Source organism: Podarcis vaucheri, assembly GCF_965113315.1.
Source record: "Podarcis vaucheri genome assembly, chromosome: 6".
NCBI classification, from domain to species: Eukaryota; Metazoa; Chordata; class Lepidosauria; order Squamata; family Lacertidae; genus Podarcis; species Podarcis vaucheri.
The window spans coordinates 63,611,772-63,624,432 of NC_138764.1; the positions used below are offsets into that span (position 1 = coordinate 63,611,772).

At 43.0% G+C, this 12,661-nt stretch overlaps 1 protein-coding gene across 1 annotated transcript; it reads right to left on the minus strand.

Moving 5' to 3' along the window:
* Positions 1 to 1,240: 1,240 nt before the first annotated feature.
* Positions 1,241 to 9,775, minus strand: LOC309534785 (acidic mammalian chitinase-like). Its single transcript, XM_082227172.1, has 11 exons — positions 9,668 to 9,775; positions 8,661 to 8,690; positions 7,981 to 8,182; positions 6,826 to 6,882; positions 6,046 to 6,211; positions 5,352 to 5,476; positions 4,806 to 4,929; positions 4,422 to 4,607; positions 2,956 to 3,075; positions 2,719 to 2,860; positions 1,241 to 1,588 (listed from the first exon to the last, which is right to left on the minus strand). The coding sequence occupies exons 1-11, from the start codon at positions 9,690 to 9,692 to the stop codon at positions 1,323 to 1,325; spliced, it is 1,443 nt and encodes a 480-aa protein (XP_082083298.1). The 5' UTR covers positions 9,693 to 9,775; the 3' UTR covers positions 1,241 to 1,322.
* Positions 9,776 to 12,661: the final 2,886 nt, after the last annotated feature.

Below are 12,661 nucleotides of genomic sequence, written 5' to 3' on the forward strand. Positions count from 1 at the left end.
GGACCATCCGCGGGCCGGATTGAGAAGGCGATTGGGCTGCATCCGGGCCACGGGCCTTAGGTTGCCTACCCCTGGTCTGCATCATTTTTATAAAACAGTGGAGGGGTAGTGTCATCAGGGCACAACTTCTCTATGGAAGAAGCTGTTTCTTTTATAGTCATGAGACATATTTGGCATGATGTGGAGTCTCTGTTTTCTAGAGCATTGATCTTCAGTTGTGGGTTGGACCCAATATTGCATCCCCAGGTGTTTTAATGTGGGACCTATCAGCAGTGCTACCACCAAACAAATATATGGCATTAAATAAATGATTCCGCAAATGCATGTCTGGGTTATAGGTGAGCCTGAAAAAGTAGAAGACTACAGTTCTAGAGTATGAGTTACAGCACAGTGTTCCTCACTTGAGTTTGAGGGGCCTTACCAGTTGAATCAATCTTATACTCAGCTGAGCAGGGGATTGATGCCAAAACATTTCCTCCATTGCTGCACCCTTTTGGGGAATGACCACAGTTTCCAGTTTCCATCATTCCTGGAGAACCAGGTTTCCCCTTCAGATGCCCTGTGTCATCCAAGATGACTCAACTTTCAGACCTCTGCTCTTGGATCATGTTGGTAAGTGTAAAGGATGATGAGCATATACTGTATATAAGCAGAATTGCTGCAGAATGTTTTTCCACAGCTTAATTCTGTGCTGGCCATGATGTTCACAAAGGCACCAAACTGGGCAAATGACAGGCTATGCTTTGGATGCTGCTGAAGCAATGTATTAATTATATTTAAGTGTCCTTTTCATTAACCACAAAATTAACAGTTTGTTAATAATGAAATCTAAAGAAATAACTGGGACACGGGTGGCGCTGTGGGTTAAACCACAGAGCCTAGGACTTGTCGATCAGAAGGTCGGCGGTTTGAATCCCCGTGACAGGGTGAGCTCCCATTGCTGGGTCCCTGCTCCTGCCAACCTAGCAGTTCAAAAGCACATCAAAGTGCAAGTAGATAAATATGTACCGCTCCAGCGGGAAGGTTCAACAGAAGCAGCTTAGTCATGCTGGCCACATGACCCGGAAGCTATACGCTGGCTCCCCCGGTCAGTAAAGCGAGATGAGTAAAGCGAGATGAGTGCCGCAACCCGAGAGTCGGCCACGACTAGACCTAACAGTCAGGGGTCCCTTTACCTTTACCTAAAGAAATAACTAGGTAATACCAAAACATTATAATGAAGGAGATGAACACACTAGGGTTTAACTTGCACGCTTTTATTTCTTAATTTTCTGCCATGAGTTTAAATTGAAAAGCCTAGGTAAGAGCTGGATAATCTGGTTTTATGCCCAGTTGCAGCATTCACAGCTTGTATCAAAGACCAAGCCAGCCTGGCAATTCTGCTCATAGGTGACTCCATTCAGACAGTGCCAGAAAGCATTTCTGTTGTTGGCCACGGGGTACAGACCATTGGCTTTGCCAGCACAGAAACCACTACCACCACTGCCTCCACTGCCAGAACTTCCACTGCCAGAGCTTCCACTGCCACTTCCTCCACCACTAGGAGCAGCTGTGATTGGAGGATTGGGTTGGGCAGGAGCGGTACAGCCTGAAATAGAAAAAAAGCATCACACACTTAGATGTACAGGATCAGTACAGGATCAGAAGCAATGATTCTTCAACATCAACTTCGTTGGACTGGTCATGTTATGCGGATGCCTGATTATCGTCTTCCAAAGCAACTACTCTATTCCGAACTTAAAAATGGAAAGCGTAATGCTGGTGGTCAACAAGAGAGGTTTAAAGACTGTCTCAAGGCAAATCTTTAAAAAGTAGTATAAACACAGACAACTGGGAAACACTGGCCTGCGAGCGCTCCAGTTGGAGAACAGCCTTTACCAAAGGTGTCATGGGCTTTGAAGACACTCAAACTCAAGATGCAAGGGAGAAACGTGCTGAGAGGAAGGCACACTTGGAAAATCCACATCGCGATCAACTCCCACCTGGAAACCAATGTCCCCACTGTGGAAGGACGTGTGGGTCCAGAATTGGCCTCCACAGTCACTTGCGAACTCATTGTTAAAACCGTGTTTATGGAAGACGATCTTACTCAGCTACGAGTGATCGCCAAAGAAGAAGAAGAAGACAGGATCAGTATTGCACGTATTCTTCCTTTGTCCCTAATTAGTCGTTATTTAATTTAATTATAGTCAGAACCTCTTGAAATGGTAAAAGCTTGGTGGAACAAAAATGCATTTACTAAAAGGTCTAAAAACAATGGGTAGGGTGACTACTAAACTTGACTTCTGTGCTAGGCTATGGTTTCCAAGATCAGTTTCACAAAAGTAGAAGGTATTGTTGCTTGTCATTGCTTTAGTCTTTTCTCTCTTGCTGCTTTGTTTGCTTGAAAACTGCATGATGCCACCTCTCCCATCTCCCTCCTAAACCTCCTTCAAAGCTCACCTTTTTGTGAAGCCTTTGGCTGAATCCCTTAGTTCCCATGCTGTGCTGAACCAGGGGACCTGCCAGTTTCTGTTCTCTTAGTTTCTCATTTTTCTAATCTTAATCCAGAATGTATCATATGATGTGCATGATGCTGCTTTTTCCATGCTCGAACCATTTGTATGTGTTTTAAGAAAAGTGGTTTTTTTTTTATTATTATTAGCATTACTGAGACATGACTGTATTGCCATTTATGCAAATGTTAATTTGAGAAAGCGTCTTGTTGCTGGTACTTACTGGTGCTTTGAAGACCAAGGGCATTCTTCAGGGCAGTGATCAAGGGGTATTTGCCTTGGTTGCAGAAAGTTCCAGTGAAGTCATCCAAGTCAATGGCCCAAACCATGGCACCTCCAAAGTTGTTCTTCATCAGCCATTCAGCCTTTGAAGAAAGAAACAAAAAACCCAGTCCTGAACCTACCAGGACATTCTAATGCACCAGAATGAATGTATGCTTTTGTGAGATGGATACCATACCTTGATCTGGAAGCTCTTGATGTTGTCATAGCCCACCCATTCATTGCCTTTGTAAGCATAAGGGACATCTTGAGGACCATCCCAAGCTTGAGTGGCTCCATTCTTCAGGAAGGTGCAGATCTGGAAGGGAGCAGACACACAATATTACCAGCTTACATGCTTGAAAAATAGCTTGGCACAGGGCTGGGGGAGGAGATGCTTTGTGCTATAACTGACTTATTAGTTTTTAAACATGATTTTAAAGCTGTTTCTCTTTGTCAGAAGATTCCTCTGATCTTATGTCTCCATTGCTTGAATCTGTAATGCACATTAAGGAGAGTGTCAAGAACAAAGCTAGTCAGGTTTTATTTCTCACGAAAGAAATTTAAAACAATTTTAGTACGAACTCAGATTTCATATGTTGCCTTCAAACAGAAAAACTAAGGGTTATTTGGAAATGTTTGTTTGACACAGTTCTTCTTGCACCTAATGCTGCAATAAGCACTGTATAAATTAAAAAATAAACACAGTTACTGCCAGTAACCTACAGCAATCTTATATTAATCTTATATTTAATTTGAGTTTATCTTGTACTGCTGTTTTTGTAGATTTGAGTTATGAAATATTTTTTGTCTGTGTTCTGCTATTTTTAAAAATATAGTTGTTTGAGAAGTTGGCTATTAACACTTTTGGAATGCATAATTCCAGAACAGTAACCTTGTGCTATCATAGCAGTTAACTAGTTTATTCTTGCATGAAATCATATAACAATAGCAATAGCTAATTTCATGAAATGACTATAAAATAATAATAAAATTATTTGCAGTACTATTTCATGCTAAGAAACGGTCCAACAATTGACCCATAATAAATTGAGACTTTTCTAAGTGTTTGTCCCACCCTAGCCTCTGCTGAACCTTAAGCTTTTTATCCCCTAGAAAAAAGGGAAGCTCAGGACAGGCATTCACTGCATGATGTTTTACTTTATTTTATATCTTTCTTGCCCTCCCCCATAGATCATAGTTCATTGGTGGGTCTCTGGGAGAAGATGCTCCGCCAGGTATCTAGGTCCTGAGATGTATAAGGCCATGTATGTCAAGGTAGGCACCTTTAACTTGCTTATATAGCATAGTGGAGTTCTTTTGCAATAGGCAGCCCCTAATTGCACCTTCCAAACCAACATCAAAGGCAGCCCCACTTACAACACATTACAGTAAAAATCCAGTCTTGAGTTTTTCAGCCCATGGGTTACTGTGACCAAGAATAGCTGTAGCTGACATACTAGATGAAGCTGGCCTAAGACATTTCTTGCCATGGAAGCAATTGTGATAGATCTAGGAGCACCCCATGCTACATACCTTTTCCTTCAGACTGAGTACAATGATCTCCAAAACAGACGCTTGCTTGATCCTCATCTCATCCCCTATCTTGTTGAGATAACAAAATCTGCCCCTAATTTCTCACGAACATAACTTTGTGGCACATACCTCATAGTAAGCCCAGAAGCCAGCTTGTCTTGTATATGGTCCAGCAGGTCCAGCCCCAGATGTTGGAGCACCAACAGCTGTGTTGGATGGGTTGCTAAGGATGAAGGTGTGTCCATAAGTTGGGAATCCAACAATGAGCTTCTCAGCTGGGGCACCGTTGTTCTTCCAATAGTTCATGGCATATTCCTATAAGGAAAACACAGTGCTAAAATGTCTCCAAAGACATAGTTGGAAGTTTCCTTGAGCGAAGTTCCTTATTTAAAGACAATCTCTTTGTTTCTGGTTCCCTTGCCCTCTAATCAGAACATTTTGGGTCAGCTTTATTTCCTTTGTTGAGGAAAGCTGATTTAGCTATTAGTGACAAAGCTTCTGAAATATACTTACAACGTTGAAATAGATGTTACCGCCTGTGTCTGCAGGACCTCTGTACAGAGGGCTGTTCTCTCCAGTGTATCCCTCCCAGGAGCCATGGAAGTCATAGGTCATCACATGGAAATAGTCCAGGTACCTGTTCAGAAGGTAGGTACATAGGTATTCAGAGATGGGTTCATTTGTGGCCAATTTGCTATCTTACCAGGTTGACAATTAGAATTGTGATATTGATAAGGATAATCTATAGCTGGTCTTCTAAATTCTGTGCAGAAAAAGCCCAAAATCCATAAGTAGGGCAATACCTTTATTGGGTCAGCCAAATGTCACAAAATAGTGAGCAAGCTTTTGAGTTCTCTAGAACTCTTCATCAAGCTGAGAGCAAAGCAAAGATCTGTGTTAAGGTGGAGTTTAGGAAGAGAGAGCAGACCTACCCAGCTACCTTTTTGCTTTATTGAGGTAGAAAAGGGTGATATCTCTTTATCCATTGCTCACTCAGTATGCACCTGCCAGGCAGCTCTAAGCAGTAGCTCAAGTACATCTGCAGTACAGTATACTTACTGGCCCAGCTGAGGAATTTCATAGCCTGACTCAATGTTGGAAAGTCCACCAGCCACAGCAGCAGTGACCATGAGCCTGGGCTTGTTGGATTGTTGGGCTTCCTGCTCAAAGGCTTCCCGCATTTCCTATGAAAGAGAAGAAGAGCTATAGCAATTACTTCTGCATCATGCTGTATATTACCCTCCCACTCTAAGGAGGAAACCCCTGCTTCATATGATAAGCACAGACATTGAGAGAGTCAATAGCAAAGTGGCAGCTGAAACATCTGAGGGGCTGCAGGTAGGTAGTCACTAGGACGTGGTGGGGCAGTACTCTTATTTTTCCTGCAACATAAAATAGGAAGCTAGAGTGCAGCAGTCCTGTGTCCCATGCAGTCATATTCATAACATTCAATTTATTCAGGGAGTCTTTTCTGCCCATCTTCCTTGGTATATATAAAACTGAAAAATTGCAGGTACATCTATGTACTTGATGGGCAGTTTTACCCTTAGATATGTAAAATTTCCAGGTGTCCAGCTTTCTTCCTAGGTGACTTAAATATCTCATGCTTGTGTATGGGAATTGCTTAATTGTCCACAGTATCTTTTGCAAGGTAGGGGGATAGAGAGAAAACCAGAGTACGTTGACTCCGCCTATAGTGACCTGGCTCTGCCTCCCATTAGCTGCCCTACCCACAGCACCATCTCTAGCTTACCTTAACCAGAACAGTAAAGAGGGCCTTATCCTGAGCAGTGCTGCCTCGAGAGCCAGGGTACTCCCAGTCAAAGTCCAGCCCATCAAATTCATACTGGCGCAGGAATTTGATGACTGAGTTGATGAAAGTCTGACGAGTTGCGGAAGTGGCAACCATTGCATTGAATCTAGGCAAGAACCAGAGAAGTGGAGGATTAGGAGAAATAACTACAACCAGCACTCACTCCACTCAGCAAGAAAAGACTTGATAAAAAGTTGCAATGGACTACCCAATACAATGCCAAATCTCAAGATACAGCAACCCACCCACCCCAAAGCAGCTGTCACAATTGTGAAAATGGTGCACCAAATTTATACACCAGGGATTCCATAGTCAGGTACCAAAAATCAAATAATTGTAAATGGTTCAAATAAGTGAGCCAAATCCAATCTGCAGGGGAGATAAAGACCTCCCGTCAGTGGCGTAGCATGGGGGGTGCAGGGGGGCTCGGCCGCACCGGGCGCAACATCTGGGGGTTAGGGTTAGGGGGCGCAAATCCACGGGTTAGGGGGTGCAAATCCACGGGTTAGGGGGCGCAAATCCACGGGTTAGGGGGCGCAAATTACTTGCCTTGCCCCGGGTGCTGACAACCCACGCTACGCCACTGCCTCCCGTATCATCAGTTGACTTGTGAGCCAATTCCTTTCAGATCTCAAATTAAGGTTATGATAATTCAGACTTCGAGTCCTTGAGTCAAACCCCATCACTGAATTGATCCAAGAAAAATGTTATGGTGCTTACGGAGCTGTTCCAAAGTTCCAGCCTCCAATAGCCAGGAGAGTCTTGAGTTGTCCATTCCTTGAAAAAAAGGAGTAAGAGAGATTAAGTTCAGTTCTGAATTTTTTTTATTCAGCATCCCCTGATGATTACTTTTCCTTGGGCAGAAGGGACACTATTGTGCTATAAAATATTGACTGTGACACATCTCATATAAGGCTATTCAAATAACCATTTTTGTTTGTTTGTTTGTTTTGCTCCTTTTTCTTGGACCAGTGAGAAATCATTCTGCTTTCAAGAAAGCTGATTATTTAGACCCATTTCAGTCTAGTTTCCACTGAAATAGCCTTGGCCACCCTGTCTGATTATATTAGGTGATAGACAAGGAGAATTGCAACCCTATTGATTCTATGTGGCATTTGATATCACTGACTCCTAGATCAGTTCTGTTAATATGTTGTCTAGTTCATAGAGTTCTACTCTGTCTCCCATGCTTTTTGACATCTGTATGGGATTTGGAGGACAGTGTTACTGGCATGTTAACATAAACATAACGAAGAATGAATCCTGATAAGATAGAGGTATTGATGGTGGGTGGTTTCTGGGTCTGGGAATTGTGTAGATGGCCTGTTCAGAATGAAGTTCCACTTCCCAAAGGAACAGGTGCATAGCTTGGGGGTGCTCCTAGAGCCATCATTTTGACTAGAGGCTCAAGTGGCCTCAGTGGCTAGGAGGACGTATTCCCAGCTATGGTTGGTCTGCCAGATACAGCATTTCCTAGACCAGGATAGCTACCTGACAATAATAGTACACGTGCTAACCTTACATTCAGAATACTGCAATGTACTCCATGCAGAACTGCTCTATGTGGGTCTTTCAGATAACAAAGTTGCATTTCAAAAAAGAAAAGAAAAGGTATACAACAACTTTCACTGGAATTTGTATATAAATGCATTTGTACCTGAAAGAGGTCTGCTGCTGCTTGATACATTCTAGATTTGTCGTATCCTACTGCAACAACTTCACAAGAGAAGCCCTGTGGTTTCCTGCCTTATACTGTATAATATCAGGCATTTGCTACCAATCATGCAGATGTTTTCAGAGAGGCACTCTGCAGAAAATGATCTGCAGGCAATTTAAGAAAATCAACTAGAACCAACTTGTCATCAGGCAACTTACTGGTTTTTCAGCCCGTTGAAAGATTGGTAAAGGGTCACATCATTCCACTCAATGGTAGCGATCTCGTTGTTCTTCATGCCAGCAAATGCATAGATCAGCTGGGTACACAGGCATGGGTCAATGTTGTCAGGTTTGAATTTTCCCAGGCCTGGTCTGTACTGGGCCCAGTTGGTAAAGTAGCATGTCAGCTGGTAGGCAGAGCCTATGGTTAAGAGAAAAGTTGTGATAGTAGTAGGATATGTTCCACAATGAACCCAGAGTGGCTGGGGAAATCCAGCTAGATGGGCGGGGTATAATAATAATAATAATAACAATAATAATAATAATAATAATAATAATAATAATAATAATAATTACAGACCAGGATTTGGGACAGAGTCTTGGGCCTCATTCAGAAGAATAAGTGAGAACTCTTCACCCAAACCCCCCCAACAGGGTGTTTTGAAATAAATGAAGGAATGCACATTACCATGTAAAGGGAGAGGGCATGAATTCAACTCAGAAATTATCTCGTTATCTTAATGCTATTCCTTAGGAACAGGCAGATCCATTTTTTAAACATTTTATTTATTTGGTGTATTTTGTTTATTTCCCAAAATAAGCTCCTGAAAGTGCCACTAGTGGCATAGGAGATGCTCAGGACAGCTCAATTGCTTTCCCTCTACCTGTTTATTACTTACCCAGCTGAGCATTCAGCAAAAGCGCCAGACCTACGAAGGAAATAAAGAGTAAAGAAATAAGCCATTGAGGTAGATATGTGTGTGTAAGAGAGCCCAGTCATATGGACTTAAAAATAAAAAGCATTCAAATAAATGATGAACCCAAGAATGTTTTGCATTTAATAATGGCTCTGAGATTTTTCCCTCCCAAGGAAAAACAAGCAATTTCCCCTAATATGCAGTTTTGGGTGTTAGTTTCACTAATATATGTGGTCTTATGCACATTTCCCCTTAATATATGCATTTTTTGTTTGGTTGGCAAACTGCATCACAAAATTTGGAGAAGAGTGCATTTCGAAGCATAGCCATGTTTCAGTTTGTATATTGGTTTGAGAAATGCAGACTAGGTAGTCAATAAACTGCAAACAAAATTGAATTTCCCCTGAAGGTGATGGACTATATGACATTGGCTGAGATGACAGGCAGAATCCGTGACCAGGGAAAAGAGACGGCGGAAGAAGACTGGAGAAAATTTAAAAGCTATCTTAAGGACCATTATAAACTTGATGAATGTTAGAATGTTGTGGTTTTCAGGAATAAAGGGATGCAGTGATATAAGGTCAGAATACAGAAAAGACTAAGACGACAGAGGGTGGAAAGGAACAATTGGGAGTTGCTATAAAATTTTGGACATTGGGATGCAGAAAGGGGGGGTATGGGGGAGTCCCGGAAAAGAGGTTTATGAAAAAATGTTATGAAATTATACGTGTTTGTATGTCTTTTTAAGTGTTTGTTTGTTTTTAAAAAATTTTGTAAAACCAATAAAAATTTTATAAAAAAAAACCCAAAATCGAATTTCCCCTCCATCCCTACTCAGACGTAGGTCTTATTAATGCAGCTTTCTCCCAACTAACTCTTGATAGGATTGCAGCCTCAGTCACGTTTCAGACTGGCCCATTCATTACAGTGTTTAAGAATAAAACTCAATAACACAATGTATAGACATAAAGTGGTCATTATAGACTTACCGGTAAGGAGAATCAACTTGGCCATGGTTGAGCTGTGTACCACTTTTCCATAATTCTCAACTGCCTTTTATAGACGACATCCTTATTTAATCACATGGCTCCTTATCAGAAAAGATAACCAAATCGACTTTTTGACAAAGCTAATTGGTAGTTAATGGATTAATAAATAGATATTTCCATCTCACCTCTGCAGTTTGCCGTTATTTTCCTACAGCGGATTATGTAAACCTGCTGCCATTATGGAAATGACAGAGCTACAATAATAGCCTCATAAAGCCTGTTTGGGAACGTGTTTGCTCTAATCTGTATGGAGTTGATAGTGGCTATTAATGCTTCTAATTGTTATAACAGTGTTTGGCTTGCTGTGTAAACAGTGTTTCAAGGAATATGACTGTAGAATGTTAGTGGAGAGAATGACGATAGATAAAATTATTTCAAAGTGAACTGTAAGGCAGGGAGACCCAACAAGGTTTTGTGTATCTATCTGGTTTGCTGGCACTGCCAGCTTTTGTGGAGTCACAGTTTTGATGTCCTTGCTCTATTCAGCCACTGATTTTCTTGTGATCAGTTGGCCTTTGCCTCTACAAAGACTCAGAGCTTGGTTCCTCTGCTCTTAAGGGACACAAACTTCTACAATGACTCTGGTCAAACTCTTTAAGGGAAAAGTTAATAGTGAAATGGCATTTACAATTAGTGGATGGATTTCAAGCACTTGTTTTTACTATAATCAGTCTGGGACCCTGTTGTAATAAAATATTTGGATTTATGTTTACTCATACTGAAATCCTAATTTGGGTGGGATCCAGAGGACTTCATCATACTTAAGTCCAATTTATCTCAGTTAGCAATTAACAGCAATCAGTTTAAAGACACAAACTGGTATGATGGTATTTGGAAAGTTAGAAAACCAGTCTAGGTCATCTGCGTAGAAATCTTTACTTTTATTTCTTGCATATATGCTACTGGAAATTATTCCAAAGTTAATTTTGGTTTATGTGAATCTTTAAGTGTTATTTCCTTGTAATATCATTTGACACACATGCAGAAAGTGTTCAGTGATTTGCTGTCTTTTATTTAAGAATATTTATGAATGTGGAGTCCTGGAAAGAAATTTAGAGTCATCCAGTGAAATCAGTCCAATGTCCTGTATTCATTTGGTGCAATGTCATGACATTGTAGCACAGTGTTCTGTGCTGCTACACCAAAGCCACTATCAAAATGTCAACAAGACGTTTATTAATAACCTTTATGGGAGATATCCACCAGCATCATAGCTTACATTTGAAACCCTTTTATCAAGTTTGCACTTGTGATACCCCTTAGAAGGTTACCAGAGGCCAGTGGCGTAGTGTGGAGGGTGCCAGGGGTGCCGGCCGCACCGGGCGCAACATCTGGGGGGGCGCAAGTCCAGAGGGAAGGGACAAGTTCCTTCCTCCGCCGGGCTCCCCGCCGCCACCGCCTTGCGCCCTAGCGGCTGCGCTCCGCTCACTGCTCGCAGAAGGAGCAGCCGCTGCAACAGCGCCGACGCTGCCACCGACGCCTGGCCGGGCACGGGCAGCCTCCGCACCCAGCCGCTGCTGCCATCCCCTTGGCCCAGCCACAGGCAGCGGCTGCTTCTGCCGACTGGGAGGGAGGAGAGCTCCGAGGGGCCTCGCCTTGCCCTGTGCTCCCCAAAACCCTCCGAGAGGAAGCTGGCGGGCGGGCGGGCGAGGGTCTCCCAGCAGAAGGGGGCGCCGCTGGCTCCGGCTCTCAGCCGCGGGGGGGGGGCGAGGACGGAGCATGACTGGAAGCCCCCGGACCCTGCCGGGAGGAGGAGAGGCGCTCGCCAAGCCCGGATCTGGAGCTCCACCTACAGCCCAAGGAGAGGAGGGAGCGGGGAGGCGCCCGAGGGGAGGGGGCTTCGGCTGCCTCGGCCCGCGGGGGCTCCGCAAATAATAAATTTAATAAATTCCTGCTGAGCCTTTGGGGGGGGTCCTTGGCTCCTTCGCTCGCCCCCAGCCCCAGTGGCGTAGCGTGGGGGTGCAGGGGGGCCGGGTGCAACATCTGGAGGGGGCGCGCTCGCACTCGAGTGCTAAAATCCATGGGTTAGGGGGCGCAAATTACTTGCCTTGCCCCGGGTGCTGACAACCCACGCTACGCCACTGCCAGAGGCTCCAGCTTTTGGAGGCCCAATGGCTTCTGAGAGCAGGTACACAGCTGCTATGTGCTTGCAGTTCTGTGGGCCAGGAATTTTTAAAATTACAGACAAACAAATATATGTGGTACTAGTCATAAGTGACCAGTGAAATACCAATGTTTACACAGTGCTTCAATTCAGTCAAATATCGGTTCTTAGTCCCTTTTCTCCTTGTCATGTTACTGACCTTTAACCTCTGGGCAGCACCAGTATTTTTCCTTATTGCGATTCCTATTGTACTCATTTTAGTTCTTTTATTGTCCGCATAAACTACAATTATTTTTTGGTGACTTAATAAAAAAAGCCCAGATAACATAGTTCTTTTTAGGGAACGGTCATATGAAAGCACTGTAGTGAATGTGAACAATGTCTCTTTATAGGTGACTCTCATTTTGCATTTTAAGAATTCTTTAGCATTTGGAATATTAAAGATTATTAAAGATTATTAAATAAGAATATTAAAGATTAAAGCTTTACGTCTTTAATATGAAATCTCTTTGTTATACAGTTGATGCACAACACACATGAGGGTTATGTTCTGGGGATGGTGCTTCAAGCCAAAATTGTGCATAGTCAAACCAACCCTGGAACTGCCCCCAGGCTAGAAACCCTACCTTTTCGAAGCCATTGTGCCAAGCAAGCCTTGCCCCCACAAGGCAGAGAGCCTCCCAGAGCATCTTAAGCAAAGCAAAGAGCTTAAAGCTCTTTCTGCATCAGGTTTGCCCACTGTGGAAAGAACTTTTAAGCTCTTTGCCTTGCGTGCGTTTAATTTGTGTCATGTCAACTGGCTGGAAACCAAGTGCTTAAAACTCTTAATT